This window comes from Dasypus novemcinctus, chromosome 26 (assembly GCF_030445035.2).
Source record: "Dasypus novemcinctus isolate mDasNov1 chromosome 26, mDasNov1.1.hap2, whole genome shotgun sequence".
NCBI lineage: Eukaryota > Metazoa > Chordata > Mammalia > Cingulata > Dasypodidae > Dasypus > Dasypus novemcinctus.
Window position 1 is genome coordinate 50,849,973 of NC_080698.1, and position 26,556 is coordinate 50,876,528.

At 40.9% G+C, this 26,556-nt stretch overlaps 1 protein-coding gene across 3 annotated transcripts in view; it reads left to right on the forward strand.

Annotated features, from left to right (window-relative positions):
* Nucleotides 1-1,072: 1,072 nt before the first annotated feature.
* MKRN2 (makorin ring finger protein 2) overlaps nt 1,073-26,556 on the forward strand; it is a 51,544-nt gene continuing 26,060 nt past the window's right edge. The window contains exon 1 of one of the 3 annotated variants that reach the window (XM_004456122.4): nt 1,073-1,229. In XM_004456122.4, coding sequence (XP_004456179.1) covers nt 1,204-1,229 — 26 coding nt within the window. In that variant the 5' untranslated portion in view covers nt 1,073-1,203. The remainder of the gene's footprint in view (nt 1,230-26,556) is intronic. The other 2 variants (XM_058288283.1, XM_071212229.1) reach the window with 2 other exon arrangements.

Here is a 26,556-nt window from a genome sequence, read left to right on the forward strand (position 1 = left end):
GTAGAAGGAATGGGGGAAATAGAAAATCATTTGGCAAACACCATGGTAAGAGTTGTTGCAGGCAAGAACCATCAATGGATGCTAAAATTATGGGGCAAATGCATGATTAAAGATAGGATATTTACATAGTCTCAAAGTATTTACAGTGGAGAAAGCTGGCAGACCCCATGGTAACCAAGAGATCAAGGTAAACCACCAGTATGAACATCATCATCATGGCTGGAAAGTTCTGTGGGATTCTTGTAAAAAATGCATAACCTCAATCTAATTATGGGACACATTAAATTCAAATCGAGGGACATTCGACAAAGTAATTGTGCAGTAAGCATCAAAGATTTCAAGGTCCTTAAAGAAAAAGACTGAAACAGACGTGACTAGTGAATGCATTGTGGTATCCTAGACGAGGAAAAGGAAATTAGTGGGAAAACTTGTCTATAGATTAGTTATAGATTAAAGTCTATAGATTAGTTAATAGCATTGTATAATGTTAATTTTTTTTTTTTTGGCCATTATTATGGTTAAGACACTAACGTGAGGGACACAATTTTTCTGTAAATTTAAAATTATTTCGAAGTAAATTTAAAAGAAAAAAATGTCTTTTTGGGTTTCCACCATAAGAAATATTAGACGAACATCATAGGAATATTAGGAAAGGAAACAAGGGTTTAAAAGTGGGTGAGAATAGAGATTTTTGAAAAAACAAAAGTCTCAAGGAGACCGGTTAAGAGGCGACTAAGGAATTCCTTAAGTGGGAAGGGAGATCTGGCGGGAGCGGACGAGACAGTGCCAGAGACAGGGACCCAGGGCGTGCAAGTTTAGATAGGAATCTTTTGGATTAAGTTTTGTAGAGAAGCGAGAGTTTGGCCGGAGAGGTCTCTAAGGAATGCTTTGGGATGAAGGCAGAGTGGTAGGAACAGTTGGGGCCCGGAACACGACTTGAAAGGCTACGACCGCGGCCAAATCCCACCCGCACAGCTCGGAAAAGCCGAAACAGGGCGCCGGGAATGCTGACCCGCCCGCCGCATCCCTGGGGGCGGAACCAATTGTGACGGCGGTTAGGTTTCCCGCCGGCGCTACAAAGGTGCCACACGGGAGGGGCGGGACGCGCTGGCGTGACGCGGCCGCGCGGGATGGGCAGGGCCAAGGCCGAGGTGGTGGCGGCGAGCGGTGGCGGCGCGACGAAGGTCCCCCGGCCCGACCACCATGAGCACCAAGCAGGTCACTTGCAGGTCAGAGCATGGCACCGGGACGAACCCTGCGCTTAGGCCTGGCTGGTGGCCAGCGCCACCTGACGTACGCTGCGGGGTCGGGAGCGCCGAGCCACCTCGGGCCCTTTCCCGTGGCCCAGGGCGACCGGTGCGCTTCGGTCCTACCGGAGAAACTGAGGCTGGGATAGGCCTGCTGGAAAGTTCCTCAGCCGTTCACTGCTGGGCTTTTCAGGGCGGAGTAGCGGGAGCCGGCGCGTGAGTGGCGGTGGCTGGTGGCAGCCTCCCGGCGCCGCGGGGCCTCGAGGCCAGCGCGGGAAGCTGCGCCGCGAATTTGAAGCGGGACCCCTGCCGGGGCCGCCCCCCTGGACTGGGAGGAGGGACGGGTTGGCCAGGGCTGTGCAGAGTGTTTGGGGTCCCCTAGAACGTAAAAGTTTAGCTGGGAAAGGAGATTTGGAATTCAGTAAAGCGACACTAAAAGATCATCTGCAAACGGGGATACCTCGCAGGGGTAGGTTGTTACTCGAGATAAGGTCCTCAAAGAAGCTGGGGGATCGCCAGCCGCCTTTGTTTCCCTTCCTTAACTTTCCCGCGGGCGAGTCAGAGTTGGAAGATCCCAGTTGTAACCTAAACTTGCAGCGTGTTAGTGAGTAAGAATTGTGCGGAAAATAAGAATAGCGGGTCGCATTTACTGAAGGTCTGTGAAAAGTCCAGCTTATTTACTCGTGCTTTGTATACATGATCCCTAGGTCTTAAAATAACAGGCAGACATCATTGCCATTTTACGGCAGAGAAAACTAAGAAAGGGCTTAAATGATAGCCATCTTACAGAGCGACCATTCACTTAAGAGAAATACAGTGGTGATGGCTGATTTGTTGTAGAAGATTAAAAACCAAATAGATGACTGTTCTGTGATTGCTGCTGTGAAGTAGAAATAGCTTGGCTGTGTAGTGCCCTCATTCCTTGGTATGATTGTGACTTACCAGTATTGGGATTGTAGTCTTATTGAATTGTATGCTTGGAAAGTACAGATTTTATGTTAGTAGTTGGTTTTAGCAAAACTTGTGTGGGAAACATTGCTAAAATATAGTTATATGGTTTGATTATGTGGTAATTTATTTAGATACCATCTTTGTTGTCACAGCTCATCATTAGCATGAATAATTGAGAAGTGACAATTTTAAGTTACATTTTAAATGGTTATTTACTGTTAAACCAGTTTATCTAAGGCCCATGCGATGGCTTATGTTAAGTAGTGGTCAGAAATTTTATGCATTTAATGTTCATAGAAAAGACTTTTACCAGGTTATTTGTACCTTGTGAAGGCCTGTGTGTATGTACTCATCCTTAGGTCATTGTGGACTGGAAAGCATATTCTAGCTACATTTCCTTCTATTCGCTTGTATGGTTTAATTCTACTATTCCCAAACCCCATCTACAGCTCCTAAGTTGATGCTCACAAAACTGCACAGATATATAATGTTTCATAACTGAATCTCAACAACTCCATGTAGTATCATTTTACAGATAAGGAAACCTGCTCAGAAAGACTTACACTTTGCCCAAATTTCACACCTAATTTTGGAAGCAAAAGCTTTAATCATGATCATCTTGTTATTTTCTTCCTGAAAACTTTAAATCCGGTGTTTCCTAAACAGGCTTTCAGAATGTTACGTATAAGCTAAGAATTGGTTGGAATGGTGAGGGAAGGGATCACTTCTGTTTAAATGCTAGGTGATGTGGGGTCTTACAATATGCTAGGTGCTATTTTAAGTGCTTTACCAGCCATATCAAATATAATGCAGTAACTGGCACGGTTCCATAGATCAGGAAACAGGCTCAACATTGAAATGACTTGCCCACGGCCATTCAGCTTCTTAGTGGCAGAGGTATGATATCAGAGTCCATGCTCATAAACTCTGGCCTCCAGATAAACTTGAGAGATGCTAAATTAAAGTTTCTTTACTGCAGAAATTTTCAAATCTTTTAATGTGCTCTTATGAGAGAAAAATTGAGACAAAAGCATTTAGAATGAAAAAGAAACCAATTGCAAAGGGGTGTGAGGGAGTCAGACCTCAGAAGGGTTGGTTACCTTGCCAAATAAAAACATAACAGGTGTTTAAATGAAAAAAAAAAAATTGAACTGTAAAATTACCAAGAGTACCAGTTTACATTAATGAATTAAGTATGAAAAACAGCAGCTTTTCTCACTTGGTTATCTTACCCACAAAAATCTTAACTCCAGACTTTCTACAGGAAATGTTTAGGGTATCATCTACTTGCAGAACCAGATCTAAACAGGTGCTCAGCTGTTTTTTGGTTTATCTCAAGGTGTGAGTAGTTTATAGACTTATTTTCCTGACTGTGGGACATGATAATACATAACTTATTCTGAACGGTAGCAGGACAACGTGCCAGTTTTGCTTCCATTCTAATATGTATTATGCTCTTCAAGACATGGATATCAAGGGCTAGGTTTCTCAAACTTATTTTTTTTAAAAAGATTTATTTATTTATTTATCGCCGCTCTCTGTGTCCATTCGCTGCATGTTCTTCTGTGACCGCTTCTATCCTTATCAGCGTCATCAGGAATCTGTGTTTCTTTTTGTTGCATCATCATCTTGTGTCAGCTCTCCGTGTGTGCATCGCCATTCCTGGGCAGACTACACTTTCTTTTGCGCTGGGCGGCTCTCCTTACACCCTCGCATTTCTTGCGCCTGGGGCTCCCCTACGTGGGGGACACCCCTGCGTGGCAGGGCACTCCTTGCGAGCATCAGCACTGCGCATGGGCCAGCTCCACACGGGTCAAGGAGGCCCAGGGTTTGAACCACGGACCTCCCATGTGGTAGGCAGACGCCCTATCCATTGGGCCAAGTCCGCTTCCCCTCTCAAACTTATTGACAAAGACACTCCATATGTTTACTACCTGGAATAGTCAAAATGGCTGCCAGCACAATATTCTAACTAGTCAGCTCTACTGATTCCTTGCCATGCCACTCTATCCAGAATTTCAAGCTGGGGGTCATTTTTGTTGATTCTTTATCACAATTGCCCTAAGTCTTCCAATTTGTTTTTGAAGCCCTGGCGTAGGCTCTGATTATAATTTGTTAACCCATTTCCCCTCCTCATGTCATTGTGGCCCCTTTGTCTCATAACAACCAGTAGGAGACCTAGAACTTCAGTTTCCTGAGATAGTCAAGCCTGGAGCTTTTGTTTCTTTGAAGTCACAAACATGGGGGATTTTGTCTGTTGGTAAGTGGGAGGAAGAGCATGAGTTGGGCCATCCCAGATGCTGATTCTGGCACCACTTGTGCCATAGCTTCTTCTTCTGTAAAATGGGGGTGGTGATGCCTAACTGGCAGGGGTAGTTAGAAGATAAGGTAACAACTAATGCTAATCATCTTAAAGCATTTACTATGTGTTAGGCTAAGCACTTACTGCATTGTCTCAGTTAAACCTCACAATAGTGTATCACAGCAGTCTATGAACTACAGTTATTATAATCATATTATAGATAGAGGAATTAAGGCTTGGAGATTTAAGTAATTTGCTCCAGGTCACATAGCAAGCAGCCTGACTTTACGGTCTTTACTTACTATGCTATAATTTCATCCTACCTCTAGTCAATAAAGACAATTTTAATTCAAGCCTACCATGCTGCCTCATGTTAGCTCCCTTCCTTCTTGAAAGATCTGCTATCACAGGCAGTACAGCCATAAAATTTGAGCCTGTAAAAACATGTAAGAGGTATAAAGGAAATTGACCCTGAGAATTCATATTATCCATATAGTTGGAAATGATTCTCAAGAGCTTTCCCAAAAGAGAGTCACCATTGAAGGGCCTACAGAAAACTAGATTGAGTCTGTTTTGCTCAGTATTTAGCTACAGCTAGAGTTGCTGGCCATTCTTGGTGGATAGGAGTGAACCTGTTATCCTTTGCAGCATACAATAGCCATACTGTCTAAAAGTCTTTTTGGGTCACTCAGGGAAACTGACCACTTTGAATTGCCCCCTCCAAAGAACCTCCATGTGCATTTTTTTTTTTCTTGAAAAAAAATTTTTTTAAAGATATATTTTTTGTTTATTTCTCTTCCCTCCCTCGCCCCCCCCATTGTCTGCTCTCTGTGTCCATTTGCTGTGTGTTCTTCTTTGTCCACTCATATTCTTGTCAGTGGCACCGGAAATCTGTGTCTCTTTTCTGTTGCGTCATCTTGCTACATCAGCTCTCTGTGTGTGCAGCGCCACTCCTGGGCAGGCTGCACTTTTTTGATGTGGGGAGGCTCTCCTTTAGGGGTGCACTCCTTGTGCATGGGGCTCCCCTATGCGGGGGACACCCCTGCATGGCACGGCACTCCTTCCGCGCATCAGCAGTTTGCATGGACCAGCTTACCACATGGGTCAGGAGGCCTGGTTTTGAACCCTGGACCTCCCATATGGTAGGCGGATGCTCTATCAGTTGAGCCAGATCTGCTTCCCTCTGTGAGTGTTTAATTACACATGTCCCCCCATTTGTGTCTGTCTTCTCTTTTGATTGATGTAAGGGGGTTTGGTCATCAGGTAGGGTAAGCAGTTGGAAATCCATTACAAGGTACAACATGAAAGAGGCCTGGCTTAAGCTTTCATGTAATATAGATGGAGAGGAATGGCTCTGTGTGGATGCCAAAGATGCCTCAGGGGACAGGGTAGGATGTGTTCAAGACTCCTAAAGGTGGTTTTGTGTTTGTCACTGGGGAGTCGATTTGGTGACATGCTACAGAAATAGGACTAGGCTAGCTTTACCTCTTACGTAACACTTCTCACACTTTTTTTTTTTTTATCAACCATCTTGGGCTAATTTAATTTATAGAAATTCTACCCAGCAGCAAGAAAATACACTTTATTTTCAATTGTATATGGAAAATTCACCATGAGAGGCTATATTCTGAGCCATATAGCAAACCTCAACAAATTTTTAAAAAATATGTTTTTAGAACATAACAAAATTAAACTAGAAATCAATAACATAAAGATACCCAGCAACTCCTCAAATATCTAGAAATAATTCAGAGGTCAAAGAGGAAATCAAAAGGGAAATTATTGAATATTTCAAACAAAATTAAAATTAAAATATAACATATGAAAACACATGGCATGCAGTTCAAGCAGTGTTTACAATGATATTTATATTAGGTTGGTGCAAAATTAATTGCAGTTTTGCATTGTTAAAATTTGCCATTTGATATTGGTATACATTCTTAAATAAATGTGCTTATGTTATACATCATTTTAATGTGCATTTCTCACTTTAGGTTTTATTGATAATGACTTATTACTTGCTATTTATTTTTATATTTATTTCAGACTACGGAAATATTTGACAAAAAGGAAATTCGAGCAATTTTCTTTTTTTCTTTTTTCAAGGTTTATTTTTTATTTATTTCTCTCCCCTCCCCCCCCCAAGACACTTCTCACACTTGAAGACCGTGATGGTGGTCTAGAAGTTATTTTCGAACCTGTGTCATTCTCAGCTTAGTCACTGACAGAAGTAAAGAGTCTTGTGTGAAGTTGCTTAGCTTCTAACTGGCATAACTAGCTAGAAGCTCCAGTTGGCATTTAAAGTATTTTATTTTTTGATGGAAAAGATAATTAGTGAGAATGGTTCAGAAAGCCCATTTTCTGAATGGGATTTATGAGAAGTGGTGGTAGAATTATAAAAGGCATCCTGGTAGGACACCCCTACCCCCCAGATTTTTTTCCTTTCTTTTGCCTGCCTGGATAACAAACAATATCTGGTAGAAAGTACTCCTTTTAGACTCTTAGTTTCTAGACTGCTATGACAAATACCACACAATGGGTTAGCTTAAATAATGGAAATTTATTGTCTCACTTTCAGAGGCTGGAAGGCTTGCTTTTCTGGGGGTCAGGAGCATTCTGGCTTCTAGGAGTCCTTGGGTTCCTTGACTTTCCTGTCACATGGTGATGTTCTCTCCTTTCTTTTCTGGACTTCCAGTTCCCACCTCCTCCCTAGGGCTTTCTCTTTATAAGGACTGTAGTAATAGAATTAAGACCATCCTGATTCAGTTGGCCACACTTTAACTAAAAATAACATCTCCAAAAGGTCCTGTTTACAATGGGTTCATATCCATAGGAATGGGATTAAGATAAAGAATATGTTTTTTTCTGAATTAGAGTAATTCAACCTACCATAGTCTTACCCTGGTTCTTTCAGGAAAATTTCCGGTCTGGTCTCTCTAAAAGAAATTTAATGAAGTGTTGTTATATCTTGTGTTTTTGGAGCTGTTTATGTAGCCACTTTGAACCCCTTCTCTTCCAGAGTACCAGTCTTACTTCCTCTATCATTCAGACTTGACTTTTGGCACTGATTTTTTTTTTTATTATGCCTTCAAAAATGAAAGATTACATTATTTGAGGACAACTGAAATAACACTGAAATCCTGAGTAGTATCCTGAAAAAGAATTATCAACCTTTTTAGAATGTAAAATACTTTTGGGTCAGGGATCCCTAAGACTGAATAAGTACTAATGGGACTCAGCATATAGTTGTACTCAAGATAATGTTAACAGTGCTGTAGTAAGGAGACACAATCAGTTGTGGGAGACACAGGCAGGAGAAATCCACGGGCAGGCTTCCTTTTGCTCTCTCCCTCCCATGAGGGATTCCTACAGAGCCCACTCTCTACCAGCAATGGAAATGCAGCAACATGGGTGTGATGTCTGCCCAGGAAAGCCTGTTACACTCATTGCCAAGGGTATTTACCCGGGGCTGGTCACATAGGCACCCTCTGCCTAGCATGAACAGAAATCCCAGACTCCTAGCGGTGTACATACAGGAGCTCACTGTATGTACTGTATGTACAAATGGCTTATGCACAGTGGACCACCTTATCAGTTAGGTGGGAAACGTTATATCAGCAAAGGGAACTGCTTTCCAGTCATGTTCTCAGATGCCAGCCAAGAACCAGCCTTGCAAGCAGGCCTTTCAAAGCAGAGCAATCTCAGGCCTGCTATGTTAACTGTTTTCTGCTCACTTTTAAAATAAGTTTTATGAAAGAAACTTCCCTTTGATATAGGGTTTTTTTTTTTTTTTAATTTTCTTATAAGGTACTTGGACCAGGGAATGAGTCCAGGGGCCACTGAGCCACCTCAGCTCCCCTGAGTAGTTTTTTTCGTTTGTTTGCTTGCTTGCTTGTTTTTTTTTTTTTTTCCCTGAGGTTCTGGGAACCAAACCTGGGACCTCCCATGTGGGAAGCAGGCATTCAACAGCTTGAGCCATATCTGCTCCTGAAGCTCCTTATAAGTGTCTCACAAAGGAATGCCCATCGCTTATAAGAGTGTCTTTTTAAAGAAAATAAACCCAAGTATTATATAGCAAGTTCCTGTATATTCTCTAGTCTCTGATCTAGTGGAAAACTCTTGTAAAACAGTTGCCATTCAAAAGAAAAGGAGTGAGATTGAGGGGGATGTTTTCTGGGGAAGGCCTACCTGACTGCATAAATAGTCCCTATAGGACGAAACCTTTTTATAGTCAGGTAAGTCCCAGGGTTCACTTCTCATCTTTGTATGCTCAGAAGTTTGCATACAAAGAGGTGGCTCATGCTAGCCAAACTCAGAGAGACTGACATATAAACTGACATATAATGCTTGTATCATTTCCCTGAGAGAAAAATAACCATCAGGTAGACTTGATTGGCACATCCTCTCCTTTTGGGAAGACTAACAGGTGAAGAAAGAAGTTTACTTGGTGAGCAAGAAGAGATGGAAGGTCTTAATCTCATGGCATCCAACTACGGATGCCTCTCATGCCATTGTGGGGGCAGATGTGCAGCATGAATTGGCCTCTTGCATTTATTAGTATGTTTTCTCTGGAGACCCTGGCAATCTGGGCCTCTTGGGCCTCCCTGACTTCCCTTAGATTCCCTTTTTGTTGTCAAGCCTTTCTCCACTTCCAGACAGAACCATATAGTTGATAAGGTTTAAGTTCTCTCTATGTTCATTACACATTGAGTCATGTTCCAATTATACCTTCCTGAAGTTATTCCCAGATATTCTTCATTAGAGACAGGTTCCAACTATATACATATGTACATATATGTTCAAGGACTCTAACTCTCTTGGGTTGGGACCCCAGATTGGGATGCACCATGCTGTGTGGCTACCACCTGTGAGCCTGCAGGGTTAGAGGAGGGAGCGCTTACTGTGGGTGAGACGGGCAGGAGAAGACTTCTTGGATTAGCCAGGACTCAAGCTGGTCCATGAAGGAAAATGGGTTATAATAATTCAGTGGGGTGAAAGATGGAGGAGGGGGCCAGGTAATGAGGTATAGCTTTTTAGATGGGGGACAATGGCACAGTGATAGGGAAATCAATTTTGGTGGGGAAAGGTTAGGGAAGACCACAGTTAGAGTTCCTGTTTTATCCCATGCCTGGCAATTAGAGCTTTTATAAGTCATTTCACCTTTTTGAATCTCAGTTTTCCTATTTGCTTTACTGAGATAAAGATAGTGAAAGCACCAAACAGGGTATTGATAGTTATTATTTGTCAGATCTTTTATATTTATTCTCATTTCATTTATTTCTCGTAATATACTTGTTCAGAGACAGGAAGGGTCCTCCTTTCTCAAAACTCCTCATTCAAGGGGTATGTGAATTATCTCTCCTTAAAAAAAGATGAATTGTCAAGGCAGGAGGAATCCTCCTTTCCCAAAAGTCCCCATTCAAGGAAGGGTATGTGAATTATCTCTCCTTAAAAAAAGATAAATTGTCAAAGTCATACAAGAGAGGGAGAAAACGGATGGGCGTAGAAGTGAAACCAGATTGATCATGAGTTGATAATTATGAGAGCCAGTGATGGGTACATTTCAAGAGTTCATTCTACTGTTCTGTCTGCTTTTGTTTATGTTTGAAAGTTTCTATGCTAGGTTCTTCTTAAAGAAGTTGTAGATTTACAAAAAATATATATAATACACAGTTCCCATAAACCATTCTGTTATTACCTTCTACATTAGTGTGGTGCATTTCTTTTTTTTTTAAGGAGTTTTATTGAGGTATATTCACATACCACAATCAAAGCATACATTCAGTGCTTTTAGTATAATCACTGTATTGTGCATTCATCACCACAAATAATTTTAGAACAATTTCATTATTCCAAAAAGAAAAACTCCACACCCCTTAGCAGTCACCTTTTAATCTCTGTCCTTTCCAGGCCTATATAACCACTAATCTAATTCCATCTTTATAAATTGATTTATATTTGCATTTTACATAAATGGAAATCATATGATATGTGATATTTTGTGTCTGGTTTCTTTGACTTAGCATAATGTTTTTGGTTTTTTTGTTTTTGTTTTTTGCCTGATAATAACATCTTGTAACAATAACATATTTGTTCGGTTTCAAAGAAAGACATTTTTATATGCAATATTACCCATATTCATATTTCACACGTGGTTTTACTATGCTATACAGACTCATGTATTTTAGCTTTCCTTTTTTTCAATGTTTTTATTTATTTATTTATTTTAGGTGCTAGGGGTCGGGGATTGAACCTGGGACCTTGAATGTGGTATGTCGGCGCTCAACCGCTTAAGCTGCACTGGCTTCCTACTTTCCTTTTAGTAGTGTACATGACCTTAGACTTTCCCTTTTAACCACTGTCAGACCCAGAGAATAGCACTGCTAGTTACAAACACTGTGTTGTGCTTTTACCTTTCCTTTTCATCTCCAAAGATTAACACACAACCTTTTTACCAGTTCTGCTCAGGTTAACGCTCAGCTTTCCATTCTCTACCCACATTTTATTTTCTGGTTATTAACTCCATGATTTTATGCAATATATTTAGTTATAATAGCACAGTCATACAATATTTGTCCTTTTTTGTCTGGCTTGCTTCACTCAGGAAAATGTCCTCATGTTCATCCATATTATCATATACTTCACAATTTCATTTCTTCTTACGTTGTATAATATTCCATCATGTATATATACCATAGTTTGTTTATCCATTCATCATTTGAAGAACACCTGGGTTGTTTCCATCTTTTGGCAATTGCACATAACCCCACTGTGAACATTGATGTGCAGGTGTCTATTCATGTCACTGTTTTCAGTTCTGGATATATACCTAGTAGTGGTATTGGTGGGTCACGTGGCAAATCTATAAACAGTACTCCATAGTGGTTGTACCATTATACACTCCCACCAACAGTGAATAAGCATTCCTCTCTCTCCACATCCTCTCCAACCCTTGTAGTTTTCTGTCCTAATAGTGGCCAGTCTAATAGGGGTGAAATGATAATTTATTGTAGCTTTGATATGTATTTCCCTGATCGCTAGTGATGTTTAACATTTTTCCTCTTGTTTTTTTTTTTTTTTTAACCATTTGTGTTTCTTCTTTAAACAAAGGTCTATTCCAGTCTTTTGCCCATTTTTTAAATGCGCATTTAAATGGGCATTTGGGTTATTTATCTTTTTATTGTTGAGTTGTAGCATCTGGATATGAAACCCTTATCAGACATGAGATTTCCAAATATTTTCTCCCATTGAGTCAGCTGAATTTTCACCCTTTTGACAAAATCCTTTGTGTTGCAAATGTGTTTAATTTTGAGGAGGTCCCATTTATATATTTCTTTTGTTACATGAGTTTTGGGGGTAAGATTCAAGAAACCACCACCTGCCACAAGATCTTGAAGATGTTTCCCTCCATTTTCTTTCAGTAGTTATATGTTCCTGGCTTTATACTTAAGGTCTTTGATTTATTTGAGTTGATTCTTGACTAGGGAGTGAGATAGGGGTCGTCTTTCATTCTTTAGGTTATGGATATCCTGTTCTCCAGCACCATTTGTTGAAGAGATTTGTTTTGTCCCGGTAACATGAACTTGGTAGGTTTGTCAAAAACCAGTTGGCCATAGAGGGGGGAGGGTTTATTACTGGACTCTCAGTTCTATTCCACTGATCAATTTGTCTTTCTTTATGGCGATACCATGCTGTTTTGACCACTGTAACCTTTCTAATACATTTTAAGATGAGGCAGTGAAAGGTCTCCCACATTGCTCTTCTTTTTTAGAATGCTTTTGGCTGTTTGGGTGTACTTTCCCTTCCAAATAAATTTGGTAATTGCCGTTTCTTTATGTGTAAAATAGACTCTTGGAATTTTGATTGGTATTGCATTGAATCTATAAATCATTTTGGATAGGTCTGATATCCTCATGATATTTAGTCTTCCAACCAATGAACACAGAATATCTTTTCATTTGTTTAAGTTGTCTTTGATTTCTTTTAGCATTGTTTTGTAGTTTTCTACATGTAGGTCCTATGCTTCTTTGGTTAAATTGATTCCTAGGTATTTGAGTCTTTTCTTACTGTTATAAATGGAATTTTTCCCTAATTTCCTCCTCAGGTTGTTCAATACTTAGTGTACAGAAACATACCAATTTTTGCGTGTTGACTTTGTATCCTGACACTTGGCTGAACTCGTTTATTAGCTCAGATAGCTTTATAGTAGACTTTCAGAACTTTCTAAATAAAGGATCATGTCCTCTGTGAACAGTGACAGTTTTACTTCCTCTTTTTCTATTTGGATGCCTTTATTTTTTTTCTTGTGTAATTGCTTTAGCTAGAACTTCCTAGCACAATATTGAGTAACAATGGTGACACTGGGCATCCTTGTCTTGTTCCTGATCTTGGTGGGAACGTTTTCAGTGTTGCCTATTGAGTATAATGTTGGCTTTGTGTTTTTCATAAATGCCCTTTATTGTATTAAGGAATTTTCCTTCTATTCCAATCTTTTGAAATGTTTTTATCGAGAAAGGATGTCAGATTTTGTCAAATGCCTTTTCTGCGTTGGTTGAGATGATCATGTGTTTTTTTTTCACTTCACTTTGTTAATGTGATGTATTAACATTAATTGATTTTCTTATGTTGAACAACCCTTGCATACCAGTAATAAAATCCCATTTGATTGTGGTGTATAATTTTTTTCACATGCTGTTGGATTCTATTAGCAAGTTGCGACGGCTTGCTCGGTCGGTAGAGGTGGGGTCTGGCTGCGGACGAGGGGTCGGTCCAGCTCTGGACGAGGGGTCGGTCCCGCTTGGGACGAGGGGTCGGTCCCACTTGGGACGAGGGGTTGGTCCGGCAGCAGACGAGGGATCGGTCTCACAAGGGGTTGCGCGGTTCGGCTGACGGGGTCGCCCGGAGAAGCAGGCGACGAAGGGGTCGCCCGGAGAAGCCGGCGATGAAGGGGTCGCCCGGAGAAGCAGGCGACGAACTGGGGACAAGGGAGGCCAGGCCCTTGTCGGGGGCTCTCAGGACTGGAGGGCGCACGGCAGAAGAACTACCGCGGAGACAAGGTAAACACGCAAGTCCACTTTACTGAGGGAGAGGCAACAGTTTTATAGGGGCTGGGGAAGGCTGATTGGTCGAAGCCATGCCCTGTTCTGATTGGTTGCCGGCGAAAGGTCAGTGGGCGGTACTGGACGGGGGAGGGGTGGTGGTTAGGGATTGGCTGTCGCTGTTGCTGGGGGAAGGGGCAGGGTTTAGGGATTGGTGGCTGCTGTTGCTGGGGTGGAGGGCAGACTGGATTTTTCCGCCCACGCCTGGCTGTTGCTGCTGTTGGGGGAGGGGAAAAGGGCAGACTGGATTTTTCCGCCCACGCCTGGCTGTTGCTGCTGTCGGGGGAGGGGAAAAGGGCAGACTGGATTTTTCCGCCCTGCGCCTGCGCAGGGAGAAAGAAGAAGAAGGGTGCCGCCCCACAGGCATCGGGTGGCGCCATCTGGGAGGAGGGGCGGCCGTGGAAGCATGGCTGCCGAGAAGGGGAGACCCGAGGGCACTCTGCGCCCATGCCGAGCTTCCTTCAGGGGTGGCGGTGAGTCCGACCAGCCACCCTATTATGGGGGCAGCGGCTTGGCCTACCGCGGCTGCTCCCCCGCCAGGCCAGCAAACCACACTTCAGCCCGAGGGGTGACCGCAGCAAGTATTTTGTTGAGAATTTTTGCATCTATGTTCATTAGAGAGATTTGTCTGTATCTCGCTTTGGTATTACAGTGATGTTGGCATCATAGAATGGGTAATTTTCCCTCCTGTTCAATTTTTTGGAAGAGGTTAAGCAGGATTGGTGTTAATTCTTTTGAAATGCTTGATAGAATTCACCTGTGAAACCATCTGGACCTAGACTTTTCTTTGTTGGGAGTTTTTTGATGACAGATTCAATCTCTTTAAATGTGATTGGTTTGTTAAGTTCTTGTATTTCTGTAGTGTCAGTGCATTTCTAGGAATTTGTGCATTTTATCTAGAATGACTGGTTTGTTGGCATGCGATTTCTCTTAATATCCTCTTAAGATCCTTTTTATTTCTGTGGGGTCAGTCATAACTTCCCCCATTTCATTTCTGACTATTTATTTGCATCTTCTTTCGTTGTTAGTCTAGCTAAGGGTTTGTCAATTTAATTGATCTTCTCAAAGAACCAACTTTTGGTTTCGTTGATTTTCTTGAATGTTTTTGGTTCTCATTTTCATTTATTTCTGCTCTAATCTTTATGCTTTCTTTCTTTATGGGAATGGTTTGCTATTCTTTTTTCTAGTTTCTCCAGTTGTTCAGTTAGATCTTCGATTTTGGCTCTTCTCTCTTTTTTTTTAGGTACCAGGTGCTGGGCATTGAACCCAGGACCTCGTATGTGGGAAACTGGCGCTCAAGCACTGAGCAACATCGGCATCTCTGAGTTGGTTTTATCATTTGTTTTGCTTGTTTTGTTTTGCCCTTTTTCCCTGGGAGGCATCAGGAACTGGACCTCCCATGTGGGAGGTGGGTACTCAACTTCTTGAGCTGCATCTTCTCCCTTCTCCTTTTAATATAGGCATTTAGGACTGTAAATTTCCTTCACAGCACTGCCTCCTCTATGTCCCATAAGTTTTTGTTTTGTTTTTCAAAGATAGATTTATTTATTTATTTCCCCCCCTTCCCCTCCTCCCGCCCTACTGTTTTTGCTGTCTGTGTTGTTCTTCTCTTCTCATTTTCTCTGCTCTAGGATTCACCGGGATTCGATCCTGGAGATCTCTGATGGGGAGAGAGGTTCCCTGTCAATTGTGCCACCTCAGATCCTGGTTTCTGCAGCACTTCACCTTGACTCTCTTCTTGTCTCTCTTTTGATGCGTCATCATCTTCCTGCTTGACTCACTCGCACGGGGCATTGGCTCACCATGCGGGCACTCTCAAGGGTACACTTTCTCTTCTTTTTCACCAGGAGGCCCCAGGGAATGCACCTAGGTCCTCCCATATGGTGGGTGGAAGCTCTATCACTTGATCCACATCTGTTTCCCTGTCCCCTGAGTTTTGATAAGTTGTGTTCTCGTTTTGTTCGTCTCAGTATATTTACTAATTTCACTTACTATTTCTTCTTTGACCCACTGTTTGTTTAGGAGTGTGTTGTTCAGACCCTACACTTTTAGAATTTCCCCCTTTCCCTATTATTGATTTCCACTTTCATTCCATTATGATCTGAGAAGGTGCTTTGTTTAATTTTGGTTTTTTAAATATTTATTGAGACCTGCCTTGTGACCTAACATGTGATCTGTCCTGGAGAAAGATCCATGAGCACTTGAGAAGAATGTATAACCTGCAGATTTGGGATGCATCATTCTATATGTCTGTTAGTTCTAGCTTGTTTGTCATATTGTTCAAGTTCTCTGTCTCCTTGTTGATCTTCTTTCTAGTTTCTAATGATGTGAGTGGTGTGTTGAAGTCTCCAGCTATTATTGTAGAGACATCTGTTTTTCCCTTCAGTTTTGCCACAGTTTTCCCCTTGGCATTTTGTACCTCCTGCTCCCATCTTGTTGTGTCTCTTGTTGTGTCCCCTTGCTGCATCATCATGTTGGGTCAACTCACCACATTGGCTCGCTGTCTTGCTCGTCTTTAGGGGGCACCAGGAACCGAACCTGGGGCCTCCCATGTGGTAGATGGGTGCCCAATGACTTGAGCCACATCTTCTTCCCTCTAATGTGTTTTGATCTTACCTATCATTCCCATTAACTCTGTTATTTTTCTATTTAGGTTTTCAAATTCTTTGTGCTCACCCAGTGTCTTCTTGATATCCTTTATCTCTTTAACTATATTGTCTTTCAACTCATTAATTTAATTTGGAAATTTGTATGAATCTTATTATTGTATCAAATCCTGTGTCTCTTCTGGGGCTTTATATATTCCTTTCCTTGGGCCATTTCTGTATTCTTAGTATGGCTTGTAACTTTTTGCTGTCTAGGCATCTAATTATGATAGCATGTTTTACTCTGATGCTCAGTTCCTCTCTCTGTAAGGATTTAGTGTCAGGAGGCTGTGCATTACTGCCTTCTTTGAGTCTTGGTTCAACCTGTTCTAGGTTTAGGATTGTCCTTGTTAGTTGCTCAGATCTGGGCTCTGTACCCAATAATGGGTTACAGCCCTGCTTCGAAGGGCCTTGGGGAGGAAGAGGTGTTTTTTTTTTTTTTTTTAATATTTATTTATTATTATTATTATTTTTTAATTACATTAAAAAAATATATATGAGGTCCCATTCAACCCCACCGCCCCCGCCCCCACTCCCCCCACAGCAACACTCTCTCCCATCATCGTGATACATCCATTGCACCTGGTAAGTTCATCTCTGAGCATCACTGCACCCCATAGTCAATGGTCCACATCCTAGCCCAGACTCTCTCACGTTCCATCCAGTGGGCCCTGGGGGGATCTACAGTGTCCCGTAATTGTCCATGAAGCACTATCCAGGACAACTCCACGTCCTGAAAACGCCTCCACATCTCATCTGGAAGAGGTGTTTTTATCAAGATTTTTTTTCTGTGCCCTTTTCTCTTCTGGGTGAACCTTTCCCTGGTGTCCTAAACTATAGAATGTTTTTTTTTTTCCAGGTCATTTCTGCCTGTCTTCTAGCTATTTTTCTGGGAGAGAAGAGGGTCCTGTGTCCTTCATATCTGCCATCTTCCCAGAAGTCTGGTACATTTCTTAAAATTCATGAAAGAACATTTTAATAATTATACTATTAACCATAGTCCATCATTTACAATAGGGTTCACTGTGTTATACAGTTCAATTTTTAAAACATAAATTTTATTATAGCAATATCTATACAACCTCTTATTTCCTATTTAAACCACGGTCAAATATATAATTCAGTGTTCTTAATTACATTCACAGTGTTGTGCTACTGTCACCACCATTCATTTCCAAAACTTTTCCATCAACCCAAATAGAAATTATTCTGTATTCTGATTCCATGAATTTGTTTAGCCTAATTATTTCATATCAGGTCATACAATATTTGCCCTTTTGTGTCTAGTGTATTTCACTCAGCATGTCTTCTAGGGTTATACATGTTGTTGCATGAATTGGAGCTTCATTCCTTTTCATGGGTGTATAATACTCCACTGTATGTGTATGCCACATTTTATTTATCCATTCATTGGCTGATGGACACTTCGGTTACTTCCATCTTTGGCAGTTGTGAATAATGCTGCTATGAACTTCAGTGTGCAAATGTTTGAGTACCTACTTTCAAATCTTTTGGGTATATACTTTAGAAGTGGAATTTCTGGGTAATATGATAATTCTATACCTAACTTTCTGAAGAATCACCAAACTGCAGTTGCATCATTTTAGTTTCCCAACAATGAATGAGTCTTCCTGTTTATCTACATCCTCTCCAACACTTGTAATTACCCTTTTTTAAAAAAATAGCCATTCTATTGGGTGTAAAATGATTTCTCACTGTGGTTGTTGTTGTTTTTTAAACAATTCCCCCCACCCCACCCCTGAGATGCTTCCCTCATGTACTTGCTTGTTGTTTTTGCTCATTATCTGCTGGTTGTTTTTTGTTTGTGTTGTTTGATTTTTGTTCCCCCCTCCTCCCCTCATCTGGTTATTGTCTGTTTTTTCTTGAGGAGCCGCTGGGCACTGAACTGGGGACCTCCTATATACTGCTTGAGGTACTCTACTCTCCCTCTCATCGTGGTTTTGATTTTCATTTCCCTAATAGCTAATAATGTTGAACATATTTTCTTGTGTTTTTTGGCGATTTGTTTATCTTCTTCGGAGAAATATCTCTTCAGTTCTTTTGCCGATTTTTAAAATGGGTTGTTTGTCTTTTTATTGTTGGGTTTCTTTGTATATTGTGATTTCTTTATATATCCTGGATATTAAACCCTTAACAGATAAGTGGTTTGCAAGTATTTTCTCCCATTGAGTAGTTGTCTTTTTGCTTTCATGATAATGTCCTATAATGCACAAATACACTGTGTAGTGTAGTTCCATGGATTTTTAAAATTTTTATTCTCTTGCCATATATATAATCTTAACATTTCTCCTTTTAATCACATTCAGATATATATATATATTTTTTCAGTGCTGTTAATGGCATTCACAATGTTGTGCTACCATCACCACCATCCATTACCAAAACATTTTTTTTTTGTTTTTAAAGATTTATTTTTATGTATTCCCACCCCCCATTGTTTGCTATCTCTGCTTATCTTCTTTTTAAGAGACACTGGGAACCCAACCCAGGGCCTCTCTTGTGGGAGGAAGGTACCTAATCACTTGAGCCACCTCTGCTCCCTATTTCGTTGTATCTCTGCATTTTCTCCTCTGTCTCTTGGTTGACTTACTCACTGCATTATCTTGTTACATCAGCTTGCTGCACCAGTCCACTGCATCAGCTCCTTGTCTTGTTTGTCTTCTTTATGAGGCCCTGGGAACCAAACCCAGGACCTCCCATGAGGTAAGCAGGAACCCAACTGCTTGAGCCACATCTGCTTCCCCCATTACCAAAACATTTGATGAGGTCCCATTTATTTATTTTTGTTTTTGTTGCTTGTGCTTTGGGTATAAAGTCTAAGGAACCAAGGTTCTAAAGGCGTTTCCATACATTTTCTTTTAGTTTTATAGTTCTGATTCTTATGTCTATGATCCATTTAAAAAAAAAATTTTTTTTAAAGATCTATTTATTTCTCTCCCCGCCCCCCCCCCCCCCCGCAGTTGTCTGCTCTCTGTGTCCATTTGCTGCCTGTTATCTGTGACTGCTTCTATACTTATCAGCGACACCAGGAATCTGTGTTTCTTTTTGTTGCGACATCTTGCTGTGTCAGCTCTCCATGTGTGTGGCACCATTCCTGGGCAGGCTACACTTTCTTTCGTGCTGGGCGGCTTTCCTTATGGGACGCACTCCTTGCACGTGGGGCTCCCCTACACAGGGGACACCTCTGCGTGGCAGGGCACTCTTTGTGCACATCAGCACTGCGCATGGGCCAGCTGCACACGGGTCAAGGAGGCCCAGGGTTTGAACCGTGGACCTCCCATGTGGTAGCTGGATGCCCTAACCACTGGGCCAAGTCTGCTTCCTCATTTTGTTTTATTTTGAAGATTTATTTATTTATCCCCGGCCCCCTGCCCACTCCCCCCCCTCCCTTTGTGCTCACTGGCTGCTTTCTGTGTCTGTTCATTGTATTCTCATCTTTTTAGGAGTCACCAGGAGCCAAACCCAGGACTTCGTGGGAGGGAGGCACCCAATGTCTTGAGTTCTGTTCCCTGTGATCCATTTTGAGTTGATTTTTGTATCTGGTCTGAAGCGTAGAAGGTCCATCTTAATTCTTCTGCATATGGATATCTAGTTTTCCTAGCACCAGTTGTTGGAGAAACTATTCTCCATTGAGTGTACTTAACATGACACCCTTGTCAAAAATCAGTTGGGACAGCCAGCAAGATGACGGCAGAGTACAGAGCTTCTAGAGTTGGCTCTTGTTACACGACAGTTAGGAAACACCTAGAGCTATCTGGAGCTAACTGAAGCATGTGTTTCGGGGCTCCAGGAGGCCAGAAGAGCATCCTGCAACATGCTTGAAGGAATGCAAGGAGGAGACAGCCCATCTGCAGAGAAGACTCATAAGTAGAACGCTGCACACCACAGAGGCTAGTGCCCACCCTCCACTGGAGGCACAAGCCACCTTGGGAGCTGTTCCACGGCTGGAATTAAAAGCTCCACTTCCCAGAAATGGGGGAGGAAGAGAGGTTTGGGCACCAACTTCAGCTATTAATGAGTAAATTCAGTGGGCTAAAGTATAATCCTGAGAGCAGCTAAAGTTTGAGCCTGTCCAAGTCAGAAAGAGGCCAGTAGCTGCCATCCTAACTCTGTTCCTGGCAAGAGGGAAAGTGGAGCGGACTGAAAATCGTAGTGCTGGTTGGGACTGGCTTCTCTCCATCCAGATGAGATTGCAGCTCTAGCCTAGGCCCCAATGCCACCTCTACTAGGGAGGAATCTGCGAGGACCTGCGCCAGCCTCTCTGGGAAATTACCAGCCAAACTGTGGAGGCCAGTGATAATCCTACTCTGGTGGCACAAGCCGCCCCAGGAGCTATTCTGTGGCTGGAATTGGAAGCTCCATTTCCCAAAAATGGGAGGAAGAGATGGTTGGCTGCTGATTTTGACTACTGGTTGGTAGACTTGGCTGGCTAAGATATAACCCTGGGAAGAGCTGGGGTGTGCATCTGCCCAAGTCTGAAAGAGGCCAATGGCTGCCATTTTTATTCTGCCCCCACCTGAGGGGAAGCTGGGCTGACCAAAAATCACAGTGACGGTAGGAACCAGTTTCTTTCACCCAGATGTGCCTACAGCCCTAGACTAGGCTTCAGCCCCACCTCTGGCAGGGAGGAGGCTGACGGGCCCTGCACCAGCTTATCCAGGTAACGGCAGGTACATTTGGCTGGCACAGACTGAAAATTGGAAGTCTACCAGGGCAACTGTGGTCATCTTGGACCTGCCCTGCATAGGGGAGAAAGGGACATGAACCTTTATCAGTTTCTCTGAGCAAATACAGTCTAGGCCTGCATGACTTGGATTATTCCACACAACTGTGACTCTTTCCCTACCCCTGACAAAGGAGAAAGTTGGGAGAAGCTTCATTGGTCCCTGGTGCAATGAAGGCAACTTGAGCCTCCACAGCTTATAGCACCAGTTACAGCCTTGGCTTCTACTATACAACCAGCAAGGGAGAAAGGGCAAGAAGCCCTAAACTAAAGAGAAAAACTGCACCCAGAATAAATACTCTAGTAAGCCAGATGCTAAGATACCAACAAAAATTATACAGTCCACACCAAAAAACAGGAAGCTATGGCCCAGTTAAAGGAACAAGATAAGACTCCAGTTGACATGAAGATGTTGAGACAACTAATCATAGATGTTCAAACAAATCTCCTTAATAAATTGATTGAGATGGCTAAGGAGATTAGGATATTAAGAAATTGGATGAGCACAAAGAAGAATTTGAAAGCCTACATAGAAAAATAGCAGATCTTATGGGAATGAAAGGTACAATAAATGAAATTTAAAAACATTGGAATCATATAATAGCAGATTTGAGGAGGCAGAAGGAAGGATTGGTGAGCTTGAAGAAATGACCTCTGAAAGTGAACATACGAAAAAACATGAAGAAAAGAATGGAAAAAATTGAACAAGGTCTCAGGGAACTAAATGACAGCAAAAGGCGTGCAAACATATTTGTCATGAGTGTCCCAGAAGGAGAAGAGAAGGGAAAAGGGGCAGAATGAATATTTGAAAAAATAATGGTTGAAAATTTCCAACCCTATTGAAGGAATATAGATACCCATGTCCAAGAAGCACATACTCCCATCTGAAAAATTCCAAATAGAACAACTCTTAGACATATACTCATCAGAATGTCAAATGCCAAAGACAAAGAGTGAATTTTGAGAACAGCAAGAGAATAGCAATGCATAACATATAAGGGATACCCAGTAAGATTAAATGCTGATTTCTCACCAGAAACCATGGAGGCAAGAAGACAGTGGTCTGATATATTTAAGGTACTGCAAGAGAAAAACTTCAAGCCAAGAATCTTATATCCAGCAAGACTGTCTTTCAAAAATGAGGGTGAGATTAGAATATTCACAGATGAACAGAAACTCAGAGAATTTCTAAGCAAGAGACCAGATTTTCAGGAAATAAGGGTATGCTAGGGCCTGAAAAGACAGGAGAGAAAAGCCTGGAAGAGAGTCCAGAAATGAAGATTATATCAGTAAAAGTAACCAAAAGTGTCAAAAGAGTGGTGAAAATAAAATATGGCAGATAAAACTTAACCAGTGATGAAAAGCACTTGTATTCAGAAAACTGTAATTCAATGTTAAAATAAATTAAGAAAGGTCTAAATAACTCGAAGAACATTCCATGCCCATGGATTGGAAGACTTAAGATGTCAATTCTAACCAAGTTGATATACAGATTCAATGCAATCCTGATAAAAATTCCACCAGCATTAAAAAAAAATTGAAAACATGATCATCAAATTTATTTGGAAGGGTAAGGGGTCCTGAATAGCCAGAAATGTCATAAAAAGGAAAAGGAAACCCTTATCTCCAGACTTTAAATCATATTACCTAGCAATAGTGGTAAAAACAGCATAGTACTGGCATAAAGACAGATACATAGACCAATGGAACCAAATCTGTGGTTCAGAAACAGACCCTCACATGTATGATCAAGTGATTTTGACTAGCCTGTCAAACCCACACAGCTCGGGCAGAGCAGTCCATTCAACCAATGGTGCTGAAAGAATTGGATATCCATAGTCAAAAGAAGGAAAGAGGACCCCTATCTCACACCTTGTCCAAAAATTAACTCAAAATGGATAAAAAACACAAAAAAAAAAACCCTAAAAATAAAAGCAAGAACCAAAAAACTTCTAGAAGAATTGTAGGAAAATACCTTCAAGACCTGGTAGGTGGTGGATTCTTAAAGGAGATAAGAGGAAGACTGAGATATGGACTACTGATGTTTAATGTATGTAGGTGTTTTAATTAGCTTTATTGTAAAAGTGTGGAAATGTATAGAGTGGATGGTAACATAGTGAGTAAGAGCTAGTTTATGAATGGGGATGTGGCTGAAAATGGTAGTCTAGAGATGTAAATGCTAATTGACAGAATGATAGAGAATAATCTAGGAACTGAATAGCACAGTAAACCCAGAGGTGGATGAGAACTGTGGTTGATGATACAGATACAAGAGTGTCCTTTGTGAGACAGAGCAAATGTACGTCGCTACTGCAGGGTGTTGGGAATGTGGAGAAGCATGGGAAAAATACAGCTGGAGTGACCTGTGGACCGTGGTTAGCAGTAGTAATAAAATATTCTTGCATCTATACGAAAGATGTACTGTGTTGATAATGAGGCAGTATGGAAAATGTGTGCCAAATACACACTATGGACGTGGTAACAATCAGACGATATCTGTAGCAAATATTCCATCACAGTGTGATGTGTTGATAGAAGGATGTTGTTTGGGAATTCTGCACAAGTGCATGATTGTTTTTATATGTTTACAACTTCTGTCATAAAAAATATATTTAAAAAATAATAATAGGTGGGTTGGGGGAAAAACACACCAAATGTAAGATAAGGACTATGATTAGTAGTAAGATTTTGACAATATTCTTTCATAATTTGTAACAAACATCTCACAACAATGCAAGGTGCTGGTGGAGGGAGGACCCCTGTATGACGTTATGCATGTTTGCTTTGTAAGTTCACAACTTTTACTATACTTATTTATGTATGTGCATATATAAATGATATAAAGATAATAATAGGATTGGTTAGGGGAAAACTACTTTGTTTAGTAGTAATATTTTGACAATGCTCTTTAATCATTAGTTAAAAAGGCTTAAAAACAATGCAAGCTATTGGTGGTAGGGTGAGTTATGAGAGTCCTGTATGATGTTATACATGTTTTGTAAATTCATAACTATTATTATACACTTATTGTTTTTGTATGTTTCTGTATGAGTGATATACTTCCATATATTAATTTTAAAAAAATCAGGTGGCCATGCTGAAGTGGGTAGTATAGGGACATAAATGTCAGCTGAAAGAAAGCTAGTGAATAATCTAGGGACTGAATAGCACAGTGAACCCGAGGGTGGATGAGGACTGTGGCTAACAGTGCAGATACAAGGATGTTCTTCTATGAACGAGAACAAATGTGTGTCACCATTACAAGGTGGTAAGAATATGGTTATGCATGGGGAAAATACAGTTAATGTGATTTACAGACTGTAGTTTGCAGCAGTACTGCAATGTTGTGGCAATGTGAAAGAAGATACAATATCAATGCTAAAGCTCGTTAATAGGAGGGATGGGATTTTTTCTTTCAGACTAAAGAAAACGTTAAAAAATTTGCTAAGACAGTGACTGCACAACTGTGACGAAAGTGAGAGCCACTGAAAGTGTACTTTGGATAGATTGTACAAGGCATGGGTCTGTATAACTGAACCATGTGGGAGATGGATTGTGGTTAACAGTATAAATATGACAGTGTTCTCTCATGAACTGTAATACATGCATTTTACTAATATTAGTATTAATAATAGGAGTGTATGGAAAAATCATACCAAATGTAAGTTATGGATCATGGTTAATGGTAATAGACTGATGATGTTTTTTTCATAATCGGTAACAAATGTTCCGCAGTAAAGTAAGGTGTTGGTGGAAGGGTGATGTATGGGAATTCTGCACATTATGCATGATTGTTTTGTAAGCTCACAACTTCTCTAGTAAAAAATGTATATATAAAAAAAATTAGTTGGCAATGAATGTACACGTCCATTTCTAAACTCTGAGTTTGATTCCATTGGCCTTATATGCCTATCCTTGTGCCAGTACCATGCTGTTTTAATTATTTAAATTATTTAAATAAAATTATTTTAATTATTTAAATTATTTAAATAAAAAATTTTTTTAAAGATTTATTTTTATTTATTTATCTCCCCTCCCCCCCCACCCCCCAGTTGTCTGTTCTCTGTGTCCATTTGCTGCGTGTTCTTCTTTGCTTCTGTTGTCATTGTCACTGGAATCTGTGTTTCTTTTTGTTGTGTTGTCTTGTTGTGTCACCTCTCTGTGTGCGGCGCCATTCTTGGGCAGGCCAAACTTTCTTTCATGCTGGGCAGCTCTCCTTACGGGGCGCACTTCCTTGTGCGTGGGGCTCCCCTAGGCAGAGGACACCCCTGTGTGGCAGGGCACTCCTTGCGTGCATCAGCACTGCACGTGGGCCAGCTCCTCATGGGTCCAGGAGGCCCAGGGTTTGAACCGCGGACCTCCCATGTGGTAGACGGACGCCCTAACCACTGGGCCAAGTCCGTTTCCCTGTAATAAGTTTTAAGGTTGGGAAGAGTAAGTTCTTCAACTTTGTCCCTCTTTTTCAAGATGGCTTTGGCTGTTTGGGGCGTCTTAAGCATTTCCTTATACTTTCGATGATAGGCTTTTCCATTTCTGCAAAGAAGGTTGTTGTAATTTTATTTTTTTTGAAATTTTAAAAAATTTTGTTTGTTGTAATTTTTATTGGGATTGCACTGAATCTGTAAACTGCTTTGGGTAGAATTGACATCAAGTATTTGGTCTTCCAATCCATTAGCATGGGATGACTTTCATTTATTTAGGTTTGCTTTTATTTCTTTTAGCAATGCCTTGTAGTTTTCTATGTATAAGTCTTTTACATCCTTGGCTAGATTTTTTCCTATATATTTGATTCTTTTAGAATTTTTTTTCTTGATTTCTTCTGAAACACTATTGATTTTTGTGTGTTAATCTGGTACCCTACCACTTTGCTGAAATAATTTATTAGTTCTAGGAGTATTGTTGCAGATTTTTCTAGATTTTCTATATATAGAATTATGTCATCTGCAAATAGGGAAACTTTTATTTCTTCCTTTCCAATTTGGATGCCTTTTCTTTCTTTTTCTTGCCTAATTGCTCTAGCAAGAACTTCCACTACAGTGTTAAGTAACTGTGGTGACAGTGGGCGTTCTTGTCTTGTTCCCAGTCTTAGAGGGAACACTTTTCAGTTTTTCACGGCTGAGTATGATATTCACTGTGGGTTTTTCATAGATGTTCTTTATCCTATTGAGGAAGTTTCCTTCTATTCCTAGTGTTCTATGTGTTTTGCTTTGTTTTTTTAATCAAAAAGGATTGTTGAGGTTTGTCATATGATTTTTCTGTATCAATTGATGTACTGTTAGAATCAGTGTGCTAGTATTTTGTTAAGAATTTTTGCATCTATATTCATAAGATATATTGGCTTGAAGTTTTCTTCTTGTATCTTTACCTGGTTTTGATATGAGGGTGATGTTGGCCTCGTAGAATGAGTTGAGTTAGAGAGTGTTCCCTCTTATTCAATTTTTTTTGAAGTCTTTGAGCAGGATAGGTGTTCATTCTTCTTGGAATATTTGGTAGAATTCTCCTGTGAAGTCATTTGGTCCTGGGCTTTTCTTTGTTGGTACATTTATTTATTACTGATTTAATCTCTTTA